Here is a 23,218-nt window from a genome sequence, read left to right on the forward strand (position 1 = left end):
ATCATACAAGGAAAATGACTAGATATTAAAAGAAATTTGAGAGGAAATACAAATAAGGATTTTGATGAGTTGTCTGGGTGATGTTCAAAATCTCAACACCACTCTTGTATGGCATATTTATAAAAGCTGTAGACTTTTTCAAAACAATGATCTGTTGTTTTAATAGGGTTTGGGGGGAAATGGAGAGTAAGGATCCTGTGTTTTATGAACATCTACTTTACTATCTAACAGGTGAAGTCTTGTATTGAGAATGTGATGAACAAAAGGTTTGCTAAACTCCCATGACACAGAATGTAACAGTATGGAAATACTGATGCACAATTTTTAAAGGAAAACAGAACCCCGGTTTAAATATAAATTACAATACCAATGTAAACAAGAACAGCTTAAAGCAGTTGTTGTGTCTCTACTCTAAGTATACTAGTGTCTATTTTATGAATAGCCCTAGGTAGGTAAAAATACATCATATTTCCAATACAAATCTCTAAGCTTTAGTCATATATGATGGCACATGTCTGTGATTCCTGCACTTGGAAGGCTGAGGCAAGAAGGATCATGTGTTTGAGACCAGCCTGGGCTACATAGTAAGTTCAAGTTCTGCCTTGGCTACATATAAGAAGTATCAAAACAAAAATTTCATCACAACATGCCTTCCCCCCTCCCCACTCATCTTTCTTCTTCCCCTGCCCTAAGGCTGCCAGCACACATCCTCAGCATTTGTTTCCCAGGTACTCCTGAGAACACAACCAGGTTCAGTGATCTGCTAGGAGGATACATAAGACTTAGTGTCATCACACTCACAGCTGTGAACTAGTATAGCAACTGAAGTGTAACATTGTGATATGCAGTCTACCGCCAAAATTGTTATGGCTGTGGTGCTCCAGAATTTTGCCAGAGACCAGTAACAAAGGTATTTTCTGCCTGGTATGTATCAACATCCTAGATGGTGCATGTCTTTAGTCACGGTACTTAGAACTCAAGAGGCAGAGACAGGAAGATTTCTGTGAGTTCCAGGCCAACCTGGTCTACACAGTGAGTTCCAGGCCATCGAGGGACACAAAGTGAAATCCTTTCTCAAAAACAAAAAATAAATAAAATGAAAAGTAAAAAGGAGCCAGGTGGTGCTGGCACACGCCTTTAATCCCAGCACTCGGGAGGCAGATCTCTGTGAGTTCGAGGCCAACCTGGTCTACAGAGCAAGATCCAGGACAGGCACCAAAACTACACAGAGAAACTCTGTCTCAAAAAAAAAAAAAAGAAAGAAAGAAAGAAAGATGCTGCAGGCCGCAGGAATATATCACAAGAACTCAGCTGGTTATGGCAAAATCACTGCCTGGAGGGATCAGGGAATTCCTCCAGAGGAAGCCAAATCCCAAGGAGTTTTTGGTGTTACTTGACTTGTTATATATCAGCTGTATTTTGTTATGAAAATCATGTGTGCCTTCATAGTTTTCCCAATTGACTTTTCCCTAAGAAGGGCTAACAGTGTGGACTGATCACTCTCTGGACATACACATTCCAAGTATTTGGAGAACAGCATCAGGAAAGACTTTCTCTAGAATCAGATTATCTCCCTTAGCCACTTTCAAGGACTCCAAAAAACACCACCCAGGTGGGCGCCCAACTTCCGAGGACAACAATGATAACAGCCCACCTTCAAGTCTCCTGACTTAAATTCCACAGGGAGACACCACCCAGGGGGGCGCCCAACTTCAGAGGACTAACAATGATAGCAGCCCACAGGCAAGTCTCCTGACTTAAGGTAAAATCCACAAGGAGACACCACCTAGGAGAGGTGGACATTAAGTAATAGCTTTACACAATTTAGCTTGGACCCTCCCTTTATATACCGGGACTTCCAGGGCACAAGAGGGAGAAGAGAAAAGAGAATGGAAAAACTAGATGGGTAAGAACTTGAGAGGAACAAACTGAGATGGAGAAGAACTAGATTGAAGGGCTAGAAGAGAGGACTAGAGGAACGAGATGGAAGATGAGGAAGAGCCAGATGGAGAAGAACAAGATGAGGAAGAGCCAGATGAGAGAGGAGCTGATAGGGGTAAGAACTAGATAGATGAGAACCTAGAAGGGTCAGAACTAGATGAAGGAATTAAGATAGAACCTAGAGGGGACAGTAGATAAATACAGAGAAATCAGGCAAGAAAGGAGCTAGACATGAGAGCAGAATAGAAGCTGTGTAGAGAGAGAACTATCACAGAATAATAAAGTGTATGAACTAAGGAGTCTCATGTACATAGATTCATTTCTTTTCATCAAAGATTAATTATCAGCTGGTTGTAGATTCTTCCCGGACCCTGGGAGGGGACTATCAAGGGGCTGGACCCCCCCAGTCCCCGATAGAAAGAAAGAAAGAAAAAAGGAAACATACTCACTTTCAAGAATTTTGGTTTGATACAAAGACAAAATGATAAACTCAACATGAACCATGGCAGTACCAAGTGAGCAAATGAGAGGAAATGCCATCAAGGAAACAATGTGCAGAAGATTAGTCACTGCAGCCTGATAACCAATTTCCTTTTCATAGTTCTGATGTAGAAAGGAAAAAAATGTGCATTTCTTTCTTGAGCAACTGAGCTAGAGAGAGCTTCTCTCTGGTTGAAAGTACAAAGAAAGCTAACAAATGGGGTAACAACAAGACAGGGTCCTCTTCAGAAAAGAATGAAGACACAAACCAGAGAGCTGGTCAGTGAAAGGAAAAGGATGGATGGCAGATACTGGACCTTCAATGTACACCAGGGGCTGCATACTCAGTATCCGTCAAGTGATTCAACTACTTATATGCTGTGCTGTTATCATGTTTTTCTGTGTCAGCTGAGAAGTAAAGGCTCAATAAAGTTTATGCAAACAGACAAGTAGTGCACACCTGTAATCCCAGCACTCCGGAGGCTGAGACGGGAAGGTTGCCAGCTTAAGTCCAGTGTGGGCTCTATAGCAAGATCATATGATACAGCTACCCACTCCTGGATGCACACCTAAAGGAACAAATGTCAGAATGTAATAGTTACCATCCCTCCCACGTTTGTTGTCATTATTCATAATAACTGAGTTGTAAAATCACCCTAGGCACCACAAATATGTAAATAGATAAAGAAAATATGGAATGGAGGTCAGTGAGAGGACTCAGGAGGTAAAAGGGCCTACTGCCAAATCTGATGACCCACATATAGGAGGAAATCACCTGCCACTAGCAGTACTCTGATCTTCACACAGTCTACACACACACACACACACACACACACACACACACACACACACACACGATAAATAAAATGCAAAAGCAAACAGACAAAGAGAGAGGGGGTGAGGGAAGAAGAGAGATTGAGAGAAAAAAGAGAGAGGAGGGATGGCAGGAGGAAGGAAAGAAGGAAGAAAGGAAGGAAGAAATGCAATACGCATATACAATAAAGTATTATTTAGATACAAAGAATAAAATTATTATGTGAATGGAATAAAATGTCATAATGTTAATCAAAATAAACAAGACTTGAAGGAAATCATATATGCTTTCTTTTGTATACAGAATCTGAATTTTTTTTTAAGACATGAAGTAAAAGGGGGACTATTTAAAAAGAGGAGGGGACCAGTAGGAGGTGGGAAGAAGAAGAGCGGGCAATTGGGAAAAAGAATATGATCAAACTGTATTCTATGTGTGTACTATCAAAGTAATGCCAATTATTAGAATTAGAACACACTAATAAAATATTTAATAATATTCTTTAAAAGTTCTGTATCATTGTATAATATAAATTGAGTATACCCACACACCATTACTTTCCTCCATTTCCTTCTAGTGGCCCCAACCTCTCAAATATTTTTAGAAGAGATTATTGAAGACTTGAACGAGAGTCTGTGCTCAGTGCCTACTAAGCTTCAAATAAGTGCCCTGTCCAGGGCATTAAAGGGAAGAACACATAAGCTCACATAACAGTCTAAGAAACCTGAAGCTCTCGATGTGGCTGTCACATCTATCCACCCATTCAGAGATCGTGCTGCACTCTACTTACCAAACAATGCAATTGATCTCACTGTGGAAGTGTGGATTTTGTGTTCGGGATTAAGTGTGTATTATCTATCAGGAAATATAAGATTAAACCCAGTTTTACATGAAAAGAAAATCCTTCCAGGTTTCATTGGACAGAACAAGTTGAACCGGAAGGTCAAAGGAGAAAGGTAAAAGATCAAAACAGGGCAAGGATGCAGAACAGGGTTTATCTTGGCTTAATTATAAAATGGGTGAAAGACAATGGCTACAGCAAACTTTGAAACACCTTGAAGTCTTTGATTAGCATCAGAAGTGTTGAGTCTATCTGATTGTAATCGGGAAGATCTCTAATTCTTCAGTAATTATATCAGCTTAAGATAATGAGTGGGTTTGATTCTTCTGCTATACTTGCACTTCTGGGACTCATACTCATTTTTATTTTAAATAGTAAAGTCTTTAAGGCTAAATCATCCAAACTACAGTCTCCTCCAGGACCCAAACCTTGGCCAGTTATTGGAAATCTACACATCCTCAACCTCAAGAGGCCATATCAAACCATGCTAGAGGTAAGACATGAAGGCATACATGATCATTCACTTGGGTGTGTGTGTGTGTGTGTGTGTGTGTGTGTGTGTGTGTGTGTTGCTACATCATTCTTGAACTGAGATGTTTAATAGCTTACATGTGCTAACAATAGTTCATATATATGTTTTGAGGTCATCAGATTTCAAAATTAGCAGAGCTGCTTAAAAATGCATATACACATTGAAATTTGTGTGTGTGTGTGTGTGTGTGTGTGTGTGTGTGTGTATAGATGAGCCAACATGATTCAAAGAGTTAAGTGGCAATTTTATTCTGAAGTATTTGTGGCATATAATCTTCACATCAAATGTTTTGATCTAGATTTTTTTCATATATGACAAAACATCTAAGTTTTGATTATTGGTTTATCTGCAAACTTCAAGTTAACTACTCAAAACTCTATTATAAATAAGATGGGAATCTGTATTACTGATCCAACAGTTAGATCCAGGTCTTCTATTAATGTGATAAATGAGTTGAGATTCTGTCCCCTTTGTGTCACTGTCTTCCAGCTTACAGAGCTGATGCAAGAACTGGACTAAATTCCTCCTGTTTTTCACTGAAAAATTCTACAGTTATTGGTTACAAGGATAGATAGTGTCAACTCTTGGAGCTGGAAAATTAACTATAAAGTTTAAACTTTAACTTCTAAAGTGTTTCTGGGTTGAGTTCTCATAGAATTGGTAACGTTTTAATTTTAAAATCTTAAGAGACTATAATTTTACCTCAATCAGCACAAAAGTAAAAAACACTTTAAAATTTGTTGTATTCTTTTTTATTTAATAAATCAACATGGGGATTTAACATACTCCTCCTAACTAACCTGGGGGAAAATAAAATGGCATTTTTAATCTCCATTTTACATACGAGTATACTTCGCAGAAATTCACTTTCTAGAAACAAAATCATTACTTAAAACAACTTTGTGGCCCCTTCTCCTACAATCCAAAATCAGGTTAGTTCCTCATAAGAATGAGATCTTTCTTCAACAAATCCCTTCATCTAATTATGTGTTCCTCACCTTTATTTCTACACTCTTCCTGTCCTTTGCTTATGTATTAACCAGCCTAAATTCTTTACAATATATTCTTTCATTTTCTTTCTCATTTCCACAGATATGCTATTGTTCTGAATAATTTCTACCCACAAAAAAGGGAGATTTCAATGCTTTTCCATAACCTATACTCTTCTTGGGGCTGGAGAGATGGCTCAGAGGTTAAGAGCACTCACTGGCTGCTCTTCCAGAGGTTCTGAGTTCAATTCCCAGCAACCACATGGTGGCTCACAACCATCTATAATGAGATCTGGTGCCCTCTTCTGGCCTGCAGGCATACATGTAGGCAGAACACTGTATACATAATAAATAAATAAATCTTTAAAAAAAAAAACAAAAACAAAAACCTATACTCTTCTTTATTAAACTAATCCTTAAATTGTTTTTCTGACATGAGCTAATCTATCCTATGAAAAAGTAGTTCTCAAATAAGACACTCTGTTCTCAAATTCCCATTTTAATTTCAATTTCTGAAGTAGTAATTCTAATTGTACTAATTTTCTAAATCATTGAGCCATCCTTTGATCCCTGTTGCAATTGTAAATAAGTCAAGTTTCCTATCTAAAGGAGTATTCCAAGTTGTCATCTCAGTCTTCACCAAAGCTCAGTTGGGTTAAGACCACAGGTTCTCAGCCGGTGTGCTATTGATTGTGTGGCCCTTGCTGAGCATCACCACCTACGTGTGACCTCATGAAGATAGAATAACCTTTCTATTCAATGGAGATGACATATCTACATCAGGCAAGGTTGTAACGGAGCTGAGAATAAGTCAGAATGTCACATACATTGGTTTCTGCTACTTCTTAATTATTAAAGAAAAGAGAAATGTTTCTTTCAATAAAGAATGTTAGCAGTAATGGAGAATTAACTTGGCCCTACTAACATCATAGCATACCCTAAGAAACAGGATGTTTATTTGGAATATATCAGTATGGTACCAAAGAAGTCTTATGTTCTTTTAGAGTTCTGCCTGGGCATTTTCTGTTTTCAGACAAAAACATAATAGGGATAGACAACAAGTCCTTCTGTAGTAAAAGAAGAGTCTTACTCTCAAATTTGAAATCAAATAGAGCCCAGGGACCACCAACTGAAGGTCATCAGGGTAGCTCCAGGTGTCTTGATGACTGGAGACATAACCCTAGTAAAGCAGTCCCAAGGTCATGATCAACTTCACTTTTAATTAGATCGTGATGTTTGAGTTGTTTCTCTACTTTTTTTTTTCTTGTACACCAAAGCTCTCCAAGAAATACGGCCCCGTTTACAGCATTCACATGGGGCTGAGAAAGGTGGTGGTGCTTTCTGGCTATGAGACAGTGAAAGACGCCCTAATTAATTACGGCAATCAGTTTGGGGAGCGTTCCCGAGTGCCTATATTTGAAAGACTTTTCAATGAAAAAGGTAATGACCCTTACACTTCAAATATATCCCTTTGGTTAAAATTATTCAATCAACTATGTTTTATTTATGTATTCCTATCTCTTTACTTCGATGGTTTTCTATGCTCTGGACTAGTCTTTCGCCCTGGAAAATAATGAATCTGTTTACAGTTGTTCATTGACACCTCATTCACATCTAGCTTGATATAAGAATAAAATACCAAAAAAATTGTGTACTGAATTTATTGACAAAAAAAAAATACAAATGTTTTCCCAACCCAAAAGTCCTTGCTGTTACGACTAAAGAAAACACCTTCTTACTGAATAAGCATTACAAGAGAGGAACTGCAAAACCAGGAAAGAATGCCTTTTACATACTAGAGCAGATGTTCACATTGCATGCTCTCTGGATTTAAAAAAAAAAAAAAAAAAAAAAGCTAAGATTCAAGATACTGTCTTTGTTAATTGGACTCATACCAAGAAAAGTAAATTTACTACATATTTATGACAAAAGCTAGTTCTACAAGTTAGGCTAAGTTCCCCCTAAAGTTAGGCTCCTATCTTCCCATAGGAGCTGAGAAACAAGGGTCTTACCTCCCTGATCATGTAAGGCATGTCTTCAGATCTTGAGAAAGGACATTCTAGTCATATGGACGTCTATACAAAATGATGGCTTGATTTTCAGAAAGATTTGTGTATGTTTCCAAGAGAAGGGAAAGTATTTAGAATGTTTTCTACAGTAAATCCTCTAGGAAATGGAAAATGGGAGACTTCCTACTCTTTGCGGGCGGCGGTGGGGGGGGCATCTCATTTGTTTTCTTTTTTAGCTTGCTGAGAAATGAAATTAGGGTTTGAAATATACTAGATAACTACTATTAGACTATACCATCAATCCATTCTTCCCTTATTTCTGGCACGGAAAAAATCAAAGCTTTCATTTATAATTTTTACTTGTCCTTCAGCACTAAATTTAACACTGTTGTGGGTAGCTTAAACACACTCTTTTCTCTGGAAGGAATCACCTTTGCTCATGGAGAAACCTGGAAAACAATGAGGAGATTCAGCTTGACCACCTTAAGGAACTTTGGCATGGGCAAACAGATTATAGAAGATACTATTATAGAGGAATGCCATCATCTCATGCAGAATTTTGAATCTCACCAAGGTGTGTAGAGCAAATAAAGCCATTTCATTTTTCATGAGAGAGAAATCAACAAAAGGTATATTTAGTCACTTAGTTTGACATAATTTAACTTGTAGAAAAATCCCAAGGACACACAAATCCCAATGTTGGCTACTCCAATTTGACTGTTCATGTCAAAAGTAAACATTTGCTCTCATTCTCTCCTCTTCCTCCTCCTCCCCCTCCGCCTCCTCTTTCTCCTCTTCCTCTTCCTCCTCTTCTTCCTCTCTCTCTCTCTGTTTCTCTCTCTCTGTTTCTATCTCTCTCTGTTTCTCTCTCTCTCTGTTTCTCTCTCTCTCTCTCTCTCTCTCTCTCTCTCTCTCTCTCTCTCTCTCTCTCTGTCCCTCCTTCACTTCCTTGCCCCCTCCCTCTTTCCCTTATTTTCCCTACATATATGAATCAATTAAAAATCACTTTATATAAAATTAATTTTAAACTGAAAGTATTTTGAAAATATGCTGTCCTTTTATTCTCAAATAATGTACAATAATGTTCTTGTAACAGTAATACAATCTTTACATGTCAAAAAAATTAACTTTGACATAATACATAGCATCTGGGGACACACAGTGGCATTTTTCAGGTTTTTGGTCTCCTACATAAAGCAATTTAAAAACTGGCCCATGATGGAGAGTTCGAGAACCGATAAAAGGTGCTTTGGGCAACAGAACAGATGGGCCTTCCATCTGGGCAGCTGCCAGGATGGTGGGTGATAGATAGATAGAGGAGGTAGCAGAGTTATGCTCATGAAAGGAGAAGTCAGAAAGAAGGCTGGCTCAGTAGTACATGCCTGAGAGCCACTACCCCTCAAGGCTGAGATTCCCAGGTCATCCTCAAGTGCATCATATTTCTTCTTTTTTTTTTTTTTTTTTTTTTGGTTTTTTTTGTTTTGTTTTTCGAGACAGGGTTTCTCTGTGTAGCTTTGCGCCATTCCTGGAACTCACTTGGTAGCCCAGGCTGGCCTCAAACTCACAGAGATCCGCCTGGCTCTGCCTCCCCAGTGCTGGGATTAAAGGTGTGCGCCACCACCGCCCGGCTGTATCATATTTCTTCTTTATCTTTGCACTTCACCTGATCTTCCTTAGGCTATAATGCTTTCTCTTCTTTAATATAGGAAGGTGCCTTGTCACAAAGGAGGTCCTCAGCTTTGTCCAGACAAGGAAGTACTCATTAGTAAAGGGGAGGTATTACACATCCAGGCACTTGAAAAGATGATTACCAACTATCAGCCATTAGAGGTGTGCCAGCAGATGCCAAGCTAGACACCAAATGGTGCCTGGCAATCAGGCTCCAGACCTCTTTGCACTTTTTTTTTTTTTTTTTTTTTTTTTTTCTCTGATGTCTCCTCTCAAAGCCACACTACAGAAACTGAAAATTCTCTCGAGGAAACCCTTTTGCTCAAGGCAAACTGGGAATATCATTCTAACTTTCACTGGCCTTTCTGTCTTGGAGTTGGCTATGATATTAGATCCTAAAACTCCCATTTGTGAAGCTGTTCTGCTCCGTCCCTTGGAGGAACCAACAGGAAGAGGGACAAGAGGAGTCTGAGTAGCCTCCCTGGGTTTCCACACTAAGTCTATTATGATGAGATCACACCCTTTGTGACCAATCATGTTTTCACTTAACTCTCCTGATTCATGGAAACAAAGTGGAAAATGGATACTTTACACTTTCTTTCCATGTCTCCAATCTAAGGGGGCCTATGTCATATAGAGCAGTGACCAAACAAATTTGTCATTCTCTCATTAACTTATCTTTTGTGGTGTTTTAAATGTGAATGGCCCACATTTGAATACTTGGTCCTCCACTGGGGGAACTGTTTTGGAAGGATTAGGAAGTGCGGCCTTGTTGGAGAAGGTTACTGGGAGTGTGCTTTAAGATTTCTAAAGCCCACACCATTCCCAGTTGTGGATAAGAAGGTAAGCTCTTAGCCACTGCTCTAGTACCATGCCTGCCTGCTGCCATGCCTGACCTGGTAATGGACTTTAATCTTTCCGAAACTGTAAACCAATTCAACACTTTCTTTGTTCATGGTGTTTTCACAGCAATTGAAAAGTAGCTAAGATTGTCAGTCATGACCCATTCATCTCAGCACTCAAGAGGCATAGGCAGGTGGATCTCTGTGATTTCAAGGCCAGCCTGGCCATATAACAAGTTCTGGGCTAGCCAGGGCTACATAGTGAGATTGTGCCTCAAAAATAAATAAATAGACAATTATGCCTGTTCCCACGTGGCATGCTAGTTAGTGCCCAACCTGATAAAGCCCTCTTGCAATGCACTGAAAGTTATTCTTAATAAATAAATAAACAAACAAATAAATAAATAAATGTTTATCTACTGACACATACTTAATAACCTCATAAACCAAGTAGAGTTTTGTATATATGTACTAAGGATGTAACTGGATAATGAACCTTGAGCCCATGCATACTAAGCAAACACATGATCACTAAGCTGCAGCTACAGACTTCCTTTCATTTTTTTTATTTTAGAACTGGAGCCCACTAGGTTGTCTAGGCTGGTCTTGAACTCATTCTACAGCCTAGGAAGCCCTGAATATTAAATCTTCCTACCTCAGCCTCCATGTAACATGGATACAAATCTATGAAACCAGGTCTGATTTCATGCTGTGTAGATTTCAGTGATGCAGAAAACATCAGAATGTAGTATAGAATGTTCTACCCCAAACTTGAATGCAGCCTACTATAGTGAATGATATTTTTCCATACTGTGCACTACCAACCTTCTCTCCACACACTGACTACACTACTAAGGTACATATACAAATATTAAGATGCCTCTGCCTCATTAGTCTTTCTTCAGCTGAGCTGAATGCCCACTTTTCTTTCACATTTCCATTTAATTTTCCCTGTGGCCATCTGAGCATTTGTGGCAAATTCCGGGCATTAGTCAAAGCTGTAAACTTCATGTCCTTGAAAGACACAATCACAAATAATCCTTTAATGAAACTCTTCACTGGATAGGCTGCCCCAACAGTCTGGAAGTAGCTTAGTGCTGTGTAAGTGTGACTATTCCTGACCTGCTTGATAAATTGCCTTCTAGGAAAACCCTTTGAGATCAAAAGAGTACTGAATGCTTCTGTTGCCAATGTCATTGTGTCCATGCTGCTTGGGAAACGGTTTGACTACCAAGACCCCCAGTTCCTGAGACTCTTATCTTTAATTGGTGAAAATGTGAAACTCATTGGAAGCCCGAGAATTGTGGTAACTTCTTTCCTTTTTTGATTTAGTTCCTCTGAGGTACACCTGATTGTTCAAGAGACTGTGCAAAGGATGTTAATGCATTCTAAGTTTAATGGTATGACAAACATGTTTGTTTAGCATATCTGATGATTCTGTCACCACAAAACACTGCAATAAATACCTTGATGCATGGATTGTGACTCACACTAATGTTGTATGGCTCTGGTCTGTCTTATAATTGTAGCCATCTGTCATTACCTACACCAACAACTACTCATGGGATATGAACTTAGCATCAATTAAACAGAAGTGTATAGTAGAATTCAGTTAAGAAAGAGAGTTTTAACAAGAAGAACTAACAAGCATATTAAAGAGAAAGAAAGTGCCCAACTAAACACTATCTCCATATTTATGTTGAGCTACACACGTTCACAGTGGCTCAGCAATCCAATTCTTTTATCATTGTAAGTTCCGTCTTCTGGGGGCTGGAGAAATGGTTACTCAGATAATAGCACTGGCTGCTCTTTCAGATCTTAGTTCCATTCCCAGGACACACAAGCCACCTGTAACTCCAATTCCATGGGATCAGATGTCCTCTTCTGACCTTTGTAGGCACAAGGCATGCAAGTGGTACACAGATATACATGCAGATGAAAACCCATACATGTGAGATATGTATATAATTTACATCTTTCATCTTCCAGATCCAAGGGAAGAAAAAGAGTTTTGTAAAATTTTAAATAGTACCAGTACAGCCAATCATATCGTTTCACTTCGGAACAATTTAGGCTTTTACTATAAATGCAGATCAGCTCTCAATACTGGTGCTTGGGACAGGCACAGGTAGCTAGCTCATACAACCTTAGATGAGATCTTTTGTCTCTTTTGTTCATTAAGTCATCTGGGGAAGTCATGAACTCCCTTGAGAAGGTGGCTAAATATCAGATCTCACCTAACTAAAAATAAGTATATTGAGAAATTTTAGCAAACAGTAAAGTTGTACCTGGAATGTCAAAGCTTACTGCTGCCTACCAGTTGCAGATTTGGAAAAAAAAAAGAAAAAAAAGAAAAAGAAGTATTGAATCTTTAAAATTAGTTTTATTCAGAGAGCCATTCACATCCTAAAAAATCTGTCTTAGATCTTATCCTCAGCCAGCAGATTAAATAGGGAAAAGAGGGGATGGAGAGAGACAAAGGCAGTCAGTCTCCCGGTGCTCAGCCTTGCCTCTCTGGTCAAGAGATCTGGCACAGTTCTGAGACTTCTCTTGTCAGCATCCTTGCACTCTTCCCTCGTTGTCTGGCCATCTGAGCTGAGAACATCTTGAAATCTAGTTGTCGTCAGTCAGTATCACCCTTGGACTCTTCCAGTAGCATCTGGGCCGGGAGGTGGTTAACTGAGAACAAACCAACCAGTAATAGTATGTGTAAGCTAAGTTAGTCATATCGTGTACCTTGTGGACCTTTTCTACATCAAGGAATTCAAGAGTGTCCTTAGAGTACACAATACAGAGGAAGTGTCCCTGTCAAATCTTCTCTGAACATTTTTAAAAGTAGGGGATCACTTGACTAACTGGTACTTATTGGTAGAATCTACAGATAATGTCTATTACAAACCCAAGTATTTCTGTGATTCTACAGGAAACATAAGTAAATTTATTGTGCTGTTTAGGATTAAAACAATGCAGTTGCTTACCAGGACTCACTTAAGATTTTTTTTTTTTTTTTTTTTTTGAGAAAAATGCTGGGTCTATCACTCTTAGCATAAAGCTGATATTATTGTGGTGTACCTTGTCATCTTCAACTATATTACCCCACAGATACAATATGCAAAATACTCTGCACACACAGAGATTATGAGCTGTAACAGGATTCACTGTTGATCGCCTAATTCTGACAAATGAAAAAGCATCATTATATAATCCTGCTTACCATTGTTAGCTGAGGCAAAAACTGAAAGTGTTATTTCTGTAATTTTTCAATAATATTATCACTTACATTATCCCAACTAGTTTATGCTCATATTTAAAGTATTTTTTTATATTCCTTTAGCTTTTTAATATGTTTCCTGTTTTGGGATTTCTCCTAAGAAGCCACAAGAAGATCATAAGAAACAGAGATGAATTATTTTCCTTCATAAGGATGACCTTCCTAGAACACCATCATAATCTTGACAAAAATGATCCCAGAAGTCTCATTGATGCCTTTCTTCTCAGACAGCAGGAGGTAACGGTGTTTTTCTCAGAGGATTCTTTAGCCAATATTCACTATTTAACTAATCACTTCTAGAAGCAAAACATTCCTTCAAAAAAGACAGACGACTAGACTCAGATTAATAGTGTGTACTCTAAAGAATCTGAAAATGCTATTTATTACATTTTGCATACATTTTCCATAGTATTCTTTGGGGGAAAAGATATATAGATCTTCTATATTAGTTTTTAAAAATATTCTGTTTTTACAATCTTGAAATGTATTTCAGCTGATAAATCTAAGAAAGATTACTTTGTTAAAATTTTTAAAGAGAAATATAAACTTTTTAAAGAGAAAAAAATTTAAAGAGAATTAATATAGTATTTCACAATATTATAATAAAATGTGGGAAATGTTTTAATAACTCAATTAAATGCTAACTTGTAACCTTCCTAAACAAAAATAGGTTTTGTTATGTTTAGTTCATTTACCATGTTTAGTTCATTTAGTTCATTGTCAGCATCTGGGATATACTCTGCATCTGCAAGTTCGGTATGACGTTTGTATAATAAAGGGGAATTCCTCTAAGTTGAAGAATGCAATACCTGTTATTTTTAATTTATGGTAATCTTTTACAATTAACCTTTGTGAAATTCTTCCATGACTAATGACGTATTTTACCATTTTAGGAAAACAATACATCTGCTGACTATTTCAATGAAGAAAATTTGTTACCCCTTGTTAGTAATCTGTTTGCAGCAGGAACTGAGACCACAGCCTCCACACTGCGCTGGGGAATTATACTCATGATGAGATACCCTGAGGTTCAGGGTAAGTCTCTAAGATTGAGAGCATTGCCCAAATGAAGGAAAACAAAAGTCTCTAGGAATCAAAAATGCAGAATTCTACAGTCATAGTGGATACCTACAAATTGTAGCCTTGACAAAAGCTTGCGTGGTTAGTTTCCTTTGAGAATAAGAAAGGGAGCATTGGGGATGAGGAGATAGCTCAGCAATTAAGTGTGCATACTGCTCTTGCAGAGGATGAGAGCTCAGGCAGGTCTCAGTTTTCACACCTGCTTTTTTTTTTTTTTTTTTTTTTTTTTTTTTGGTTTTTCGAGACAGGGTTTCTCCGTGTAGTTTTGGTGCCTGTCCTGGAACTCGCTCTCTAGACCAGGCTGGCCTCAAACTCACAGAGATCTGCCTGGCTCTGCCTCTCGAGTGTTGGGATTAAAGGCGTGAGCCACCACCACCCAGCCACAACTGCTTTAAACCCTAGCTCCAAAGACACTTTCTTCTGTACTCCATGGGCACCTGAACTCACATTCACATACACACACACACACACACACACACACACACACACACACACGAAAACTAAATAAACCTTTTAAAAGGAAGTAGGGCTTGCTCTTTAAGCCCCCTGAGATAGTCTGAAATCTTCCCATGCTCATTCACAGAGAAGCCTTAGAAACAGAAGCGGAAAGTAAGAAGGATGCTGAAAAAAAAAAGCCCTCAACTTGGAGAACATTTGGGTTTGACTTTCCTATACAAAGAAAACGTGTAAAATCATTTGAATCCATGCCCAGGCAGAACGCTAAACTCTAATTGCATTGTATCCAGAAAAGGTCCATGATGAGATCATCAAAGTTGTGGGCTCGGCTCAGCCTCGGATTGAGCACCGAACTCAAATGCCCTACACAGACGCTGTCGTTCACGAAATACAGAGGTTTGCTAACATACTGCCCACCAGCTTACCCCATGAGACAACCACAGACCTTGTATTTAAGAACTACTATATTCCAAAGGTAAGGGCTCATGCAGGAGAGAGGAGAGGGAGTATTCCAGATGCTGACAATGATGGAAGCACTGAGATTGAAGTCTCCTTCCACCCTGCTCCCTCTCCTTTACTATCTCTTCCCTTGTCTCCCTCCCCATCATTCAAAATAAGATAACTGAGTGTGTGTATGTATGTGAGAGAGAGAGAGAGAGAGAGAGAGAGAGAGAGGACGTGCGTATGAGACTGATGACAAATGTTCTCTAAAACTTTGTGAAATGTTATCCTATTTTTTTTTTTTTGGTTTCTTTTTTTTTTTTTTTTTTTTGGTTTTTCCGAGACAGGGTTTCTCTGTGTAGCTTTGCGCCTTTCCTGGAACTCACTTGGTAGCCCAGGCTGGCCTCGAACTCACAGAGATCCTCCTGGCTCTGCCTCCCGAGTGCTGGGATTAAAGGCGTGCGCCACCACCGCCCGGCCTGTTATCCTATTTTATGTCATAACTGAGGAGGCGGGAAATGGGATTCAGAGAATGTCAGCCTTTTCTGGGATGAAAGGTTGCTCCTTGAAGGAGCCAGGATTCCAGATAAGCTGTCAGGATCAGAGCTCTGAGCTTTTTCCAGGCAGGCTCTTTCATCCACATTTCCATGCTTCAATCCCATCCTCCCATGGAATCATGCACTCTGATTCCCAGGCACCTTCTTCATGCAAACCTTTTTGCTCCTATGGACAGTTGAAGAGATGTATGTATAACTTCCTAAAAACTAGACTGAAGGCAAGCGTGAGCAGAAGGTTATCATACACATATGGCACCAATTCTTTTCCTCAATACCTGGTCTGAGCACTGCTGGTGGGCCCATGTCTGCATAAAGCCATGAAGCTACTGATTATGTGGAGTTCTTTTCCCTACATTACTGCACCCTACTCTGATAACACTCTCTGAACAGGACTATGCTCGCCTTAGGAGCTTCTCAGCCTATGTTAGGTATACTATTGAGCTGAGTTAACCCGATTAACAGTGAAACAGAAAAAAAAAATGCAAGCAACATGGCCGTGGTCAGCTTTACATTACTATAATAAAATATACAGCCGGGCGGTGGTGGCGCACGCCTTTAATCCTAGCACTCGGGAGGCAGAGCCAGGCGGATCTCTGTGAGTTCGAGGCCAGCCTGGGCTACCAAGTGAGATCCAGGAGAGGCGCAAAGCTACACAGAGAAACCCTGTCTCGAAAAACCAAAAAAATAAAATAAAATAAAATATACAAGGCAGCTGACTTGTAAAGAGAAACAGTCCGTTCGGCTTAGAGTTTTGCCAGTTCACATCCAAGATCAGGCATACCAGCCCCATCTAAATTGAACTGGTGGGGACAATAGATGACGTTGAGGGGAATGTATGGAGAAGCCAGAGGACAGAGAAAGATTGATGGACAGAGTCCCACAGTCCCCTAGAAGGGAATGTCTCCACTGGTATAAGGATGAACATCCCCATGGTCCTCATCTCCTAAAGTTCTACCACATCCTTTGGACAAGCTGTGAACATAGGACCTTTGGAAGATCCTTCCCATCTTCAAACCATAGCAAAAGTGAAAACAGAAAAATAATATTAAATGTAATCCACAAGAAACAGTAATAGTGGTAGGATTTTGGTTTTAGCCACCTATTCTGCTAAAATCCATGTAAAACAGTGTTGTCAAGAGGACTTTGCAGGTACAGAGAGATCTAATTAATGTGCTGTGCTACTAAGAGATAGCCTCAGTCTTGGTACATCTCAGTCAGCTCTTTGGAGAAATGAACATAAATAACATGTTTGCTATGAGGCAGAGAAAGTACATAATCATATAACCTATATAAATAGATATATAGATGAATTATAGTAAATAGATAGAGATAGATAATGATAGTACACAAGTTTTAAAACAAAATTGTCTACTTGAATAAAAAAATCACAAAGACTTTAGATAAAATAGTTAACCAGAAGATTATAATCCAAAGCCTCATTAAAGATGTAGCTATCAAGATAAAGTAGTGAATATTTTCTTCAATTGATTTAATTATTTCCTGATGACTATGCTTGAATGTTGTATATCCAAGGCAAGCTTTCCTGTGTCTGAACCATGCCTCTTGCTCAGAGTTTTGTGTTTAGTCATTATTTTACCTTGTTTGGGTGCTCTCATTCTCAGAATGTCTTTTCCTATACAATTAAAATCTCCCCCTTTATTTATAGAAAGCTGTTTTACAGCATGTGGCACCATAAAATCAGAGAAGCTTATGTTTTAGAATCTGTCCATATAATCTTCCTTGATTTGCCATCCACTATCATGAAACTTGGGGATAAAAGAGCAAATCTTCACCCAGCCATTGAACCTTCCAGAAATTCTACCAGGTTCTTTCATTTGTATTTTTTCACCTACAATTTGCAATGCCAGTGAGGACCATTTAACTCCCCCCATGCAGACTTAGAAATGAATTTATTAAAAGTTAACAAGCTGAGTGTGGTGGCTCATACTGTAAATCCAGCACACGAGAAGCTGGAGATCATGAGTCTGAGGCTGGCCTGAGCTACATAGTGAGTTCAAGACCATCTTGGGCCACAAAGAGGGACTTGTTAAATAGCATGCTGTTATCACATGACCGATACACACTAAAGGCTCATTTTCAGGTCCTGCTCTCAGCTAGGAACTAAAGAAAACTTTGGTAACTAAAATGAGCATCCTATTACTGAACTTAAAGCCTTTCCTGAGTACTGTATTCCTTCGAGAACACACCTTACCTGGAAATTTGCCAACCATGGTTATAACACACTGGAGAGAATCCTCTTAGAAAGAAATTGAATCTTTTTCATTAACAGCACTTTTATTTCTAGGGCACAGAGGTCATCACCTTGCTGACGTCAGTACTTCGGGATCAGACGCAGTGGGAAACACCAGACACTTTCAATCCTGCTCATTTCCTCAGTTCTGAGGGGAGGTTTGTCAAAAGAGACGCTTTCATGCCCTTTTCAGTGGGTAAGGAGCCTTACTTAACACAGCTAGTTTGAAAAGCAAGAGAGATGTCACCTCCAGATTATGCTGATGTCTTCTGGTTTGCTCTATGGACAATTACCTCCAATTTTCCTTTGGTCCCATTATCAGTATCGTATCCAAGTTTAGCTGGCTTTTGCACACACTGTGAAGCCTCTTTAGACCTTTAAATAAGCAGCCGTCATCCTTATTCAGGATGAGAAGCCTGTTCAGGGATTTTACTCAATTTAGTGTGGAAATCAAAATTTTCTTTATGAGGCTGGAGAGACGGCTCAGCAGTTAAAAGAGATTTTGTGAAGGCCCCGAGTTTGGTTCTTAGCACCCACATTTGATAATGATAACTGCTTGTAACTCCACCTTCAGGAGTCCTCACTGTCTCTGGAGTCTGCTGGCACCTGACCTATGTGCACATACCTACACACCAACACATAGACATACACATAATTAAAAATAAATCTTAAAAAGGGAATTTATTGTAGGCCTCAATTAAAGAAAGCTAGGTGTAACAATACTACTTTTTTATTTGATCAGATTTTGGTGGTGGTGTTATTGCTGTTTTGAGACAAGGACTCTCTATGTTGCCCTGACCATCCTAGAACCCACTATGTACTCCTGGCTGGCTTCAAACTCAGAGAGATACACTTGCCTCTGCCTCCGGAGTGATGGGATTAAAGGCATGTGCCACTGTGGTGATGTTTTGTTTGTACTCATTAACAAATAAAATTTGCCTGAAGATCAAAGAACAGAACCAGCCACTAGATTAAACATAGAGGCCAGGCAGTGGTGGCACACAACTTTAATCCTAGAGCTTGGGAGGGAGGCAGAGATCCATCTGGATTTCTATGAGTTCAAAGGCACCCTGGACTACATGAGATTAATCCAGTTTAAAAGAGAAATATAGCCAGGCAGTGGTAGCACACACCTTTAATCCCAGTACTTGAGAGTCACATGCCTTTAATCCCAGCACTAGGAAGAATGAGACAGGAAGTGATATAGCTGGACAGAGACAGGAATATAACGCAGGAGGAGAGAGGAGTTCAGCGCCCTTTCAGCTGAGGACTCAAAGGAATTCAACCTGAGGATTTGTAGAGACAGGATCTCACCTCCCTTTCAGTCTGAGGATTTAGTAATGGTGAGAAGTTTCTCTAGTGGCTTGTTCCTTTGTCTCTCTGATCTTTCAGCATTTACCCCAATATCTGGCTCCAGGTTTTTATTATAAGACCAATTAGGATTCGTGCAACATTCCACCACACCCAGCCCAATACTATTTCTTAGTCATAGACAAACAAGTAAAATTTAAACTATAAGAAAAATATTAAATATGCATAATTTTATGTTAGATACTACCTCCCTGACCTTGTACCCCTCTATCTGTGGGAAGGTACCCTTTCCTTCCATTTCCATTTCCATTTCCAGCCACACAGTTCAAAGTCATGCTCTCTAAACGGCTTTTGTGATCTAAATGCCTTTAATTGTATCCAAAGATCATTCTCAGATTTACATGTACAATAAGATCCTCTTGCTATGGTTGTAATCTCTCATAATACATGCTTTGTCTTGTTGGGCTGTTCAGAGTTTACCATGAAACTCAATGAAGCTTAAACAGATGGTCATAATTAACATTGCAAGTTACTTTATTTACCATCCTGTTAAACACCATTCAATTATGTCCTTATTTCTTGGGAGATGGAAAGATCAAAACCCAAAACTATATTAGCTGACCCTTCCACAGACTCCTCCACAGCTTGTGACACTGTATTATAATTATCCGTTTACCTCTTGGGTCATTTGTTACACAGGCAAGCCCATGAGAACAACAGCAGTCTCAAAACCAAGCACAATAATACCTGCGTCTTGTTGACATTAAACCTGCTCGTGGACTGAGTGGTTAGCTGTTTTATGGACGTTTCTAAACAGAGAGGAAATACCCATGACTTTTCACCCCATAAAAATCTTGCCTCATACTGTGCCCAATAAGAAAATGTGTAGTTAGATGGAGAGTTATTCTATTCCTTGTAGGTCTCAAATAAACCAAAAGGTTAACATGAGATCTTTTCCCTCTGTTCTAAAATAAAAGTCTTCCATGACTTTGTACACTTGCGATTTACGCTCAAAAAAATAAAACAGAGATCAACAACTGTGTTAACTACAAAAATTACTGGTCTTAATGGAAGCAACATGTTAAAGCCCTCCCCCTGGGAACAGGATAAATAGACCTGCTGTCTCTTCAGAAGGACTGAAATCAGATTTTACATTTAAAATGCTACATTTCATTCAAATATGTTGCCTTCAATCTACAAAATGAATAAAAAACTGATTATATTTAATCTAAAAGTAAGATCATTATTCAAACAGTACAATCTAGGAAATACAGATAACTATTTTTTTTAATAAGCTTCTACCAGGAAAGTTTCCTTTCTCAATTTTATTTCATTTTCCCAAACAATTTCAGAATTATACCAGTTGGGTCTCTCTTACCAAAATGCTTCTGCAGCTTAATATCATTTTCGAGATCACTGTGACCTAGTTCCTGCTCCTTCCTCTGATGCAAGATAATCTACCTGGTGCTCCGTGTGTAGGCTCCATGTGTAGTGAGAGTCAAATCTCATCCAGCCCATGAATGGCCCAAGGACCTCATCTTCACCTTCCCTCTTCGTCACTGGGCAAATTTCTCATCCTTTCTATCAAAGCTTAGTTATGAAGCTCTCGATCAAAGAATGAGCTTTCCCTGGTTTATTGGCTATCTTTCCACAGGTCTCCTCGTGACTTGTGACACAGTATTACAATTACCTACTCATCTGCAGGTCATCTGCTACACAGTAAATATCTGGAGAACAACAGCCGACTCTGAGCCAAGTTCAGTAGCTGTCATGTTGGCATTAAACTTGAGTTTGTGGTCTGAATGGCTAGCTTTTACTTAAGAAGATACATCATGTGATTGCTTTTACACACTATCGTGTGTTGCACTTGACTTTGTCACAAAATATTTTCAGATTAAAATATTGTTCTTGTTGTTTTCTTTTTCTGTTACTGTGGTAAACATCATGACCCAGAAAGCAACTTAGAGAGGAAAGGTTATACTTCCAGGTCATATTGCATTACTGAGGAAGTCAAGGCAGAAACTCCAAACAGGAGCCTAGAGCCAGAGGCCTTGGGGGAACATTGCTTCCAGGCTCCACCTCTGGCTCATGCCCAACCAGATATCTTACGCATCCCATACCCACCTACTTAGGGGAGGATGTCACCCATAGTGGGCTGGGCCTTCCCACATCAACCATCAATCCAAACCTCTCAGAGATGACGTGACCACAGGCCAATCTGATCTGGGCAATTCCTCAATTGATGTTGCCTCTTCCCAAGTGACTCTAGGTTGTATCGTTTAAAATAAAAAACTAATGAGGACAATTTATTAGGTTTAATTGCTTCTCTCCATCATTAAAGCTGCCGTTGGATTTCTTTTTCTGGGCCTTACTGTGAAACAAAACCAATAAAGCTCAGAAGAGGTTGATGACTGATCCACTTATTCCAAAATGGAGGAAAAAACGTGTGCTCTGGTCTTGTCTTTGTCTGGGGTTGTTCAGGTTTTTTGTGCTGATGCCTTATGACCTCCTATGGTGTCTGTGTCTCCAGGTCGTCGGATGTGTGCTGGTGAACCGCTGGCAAAAATGGAGCTTTTCCTTTTCTTCGCCAGTCTCATGCAGAAGTTTACCTTCCAACCACCCCCTGGAGTCTCCCATCTGGACCTGGACCTAACCCCAGACATTGGCTTTACCATCCAACCAATGCCTCATAAGATACGTGCTGTGCTCCGAGCCTCAGCTCTTTGAGTTTACTGCTGCAGCCCCAGTTCTTGGCGTCACCTGTGGTCCCTGGCACAAAAGCTTTCCTTTCCGTCATTTCTATAGCTATGGTATTTCACTAAATCCTTCATGATTATTTTTGCAGTTAGCCACCTTCCCACAGAGGACTTCCGTTTCAAGTCAGAATGGGTTTCTCTGCTAACTGCTGTGGAAGAAAGCTCCCTACCACTATTACCTAAGACAAAAAAAAAAAAAAAAACCAGATAATTCCACAAAAAGAACCCAAACATGAAACAGACATGGTCTTCCTAGCCATGAGACATCTAAAGATCACCAATCAAGAGTCATAATTGGTGTTTGTGTACAGGGGACGGGATAATATCCATGAATATCATCACAATTGCAGTAAGGAAAACTCAACTCTTGGTAACGCACACACTAAATATAAGGCATTGTTTACATTCTGAGAATAAAGATGTGGTAGCTAACAACAGTAATTGGTTGGGAGTACAGTCAGTTCGCTGAGATCAGAAAGTATTAGTGAATCAGGGTTCTACTAGATGAGTATGTGGGGGGCGGGGGAGTGGTGGTAAAGGAACTTGTCGTGTAAGCCTGGCACCATAAGTTTGATCCCCAGAACTCCTGTAAAGGTAGAAAGAGAGAACTGACTTCACAAAAGTTGTTCTGTAACTTGCACATGCATGCTATGGCATGAGTACCTACACCCATACATCATACACACACACACACACACACACACACACACACATTATTACTAATGATACTACTTGTTTTGAAAAGAAAGTATTCATCTGTGTTCTGGCATACCCAGAATGTGCAGTCACACGCCTGTGCTCAGTGCTCTAAAGTCCCAACGAAGTCATATACAAGGGACCCTGGCAGCAGAACAAAGAAAACCATGTTGTTCCCCAGACACAAAAACATCTCTGGCTTTTATGAAGCCAACTGCAGCCTCCCACCATCCATGCATGTGCTTCTCCCCTGCCCTTATCTGATTTGTATCTAAGTGAGAACTGC

At 39.5% G+C, this 23,218-nt stretch overlaps 1 protein-coding gene across 1 annotated transcript; it reads left to right on the top strand.

Annotated features, from left to right (window-relative positions):
• Positions 1 to 4,380: 4,380 nt before the first annotated feature.
• LOC131926148 (cytochrome P450 2K6-like) lies at positions 4,381 to 22,207 on the top strand. The gene is made up of 9 exons (XM_059281431.1): positions 4,381 to 4,566; positions 6,872 to 7,034; positions 8,028 to 8,177; positions 11,259 to 11,419; positions 13,448 to 13,621; positions 14,278 to 14,419; positions 15,211 to 15,395; positions 18,224 to 18,365; positions 22,011 to 22,207. Exons 1-9 carry the CDS (start codon positions 4,381 to 4,383, stop codon positions 22,205 to 22,207), a joined length of 1,500 nt encoding a protein of 499 aa, XP_059137414.1.
• The last annotated feature ends 1,011 nt before the right edge of the window (positions 22,208 to 23,218 follow it).

This window comes from Peromyscus eremicus, chromosome 16_21, assembly GCF_949786415.1.
Source record: "Peromyscus eremicus chromosome 16_21, PerEre_H2_v1, whole genome shotgun sequence".
NCBI lineage: Eukaryota > Metazoa > Chordata > Mammalia > Rodentia > Cricetidae > Peromyscus > Peromyscus eremicus.

Coding starts and splice junctions, on each gene's coding strand:
- LOC131926148 (XM_059281431.1), top strand. CDS start 4,381: ATGAGTGGGTTTGATTCTTCTGCTATACTTGCACTTCTGGGACTCATA. Junction 7,035..8,027: donor AAGACTTTTCAATGAAAAAG/GTAATGACCCTT, acceptor TTTCTCTGGAAG/GAATCACCTTTGCTCATGGA. Junction 15,396..18,223: donor AGAACTACTATATTCCAAAG/GTAAGGGCTCAT, acceptor TTTTATTTCTAG/GGCACAGAGGTCATCACCTT.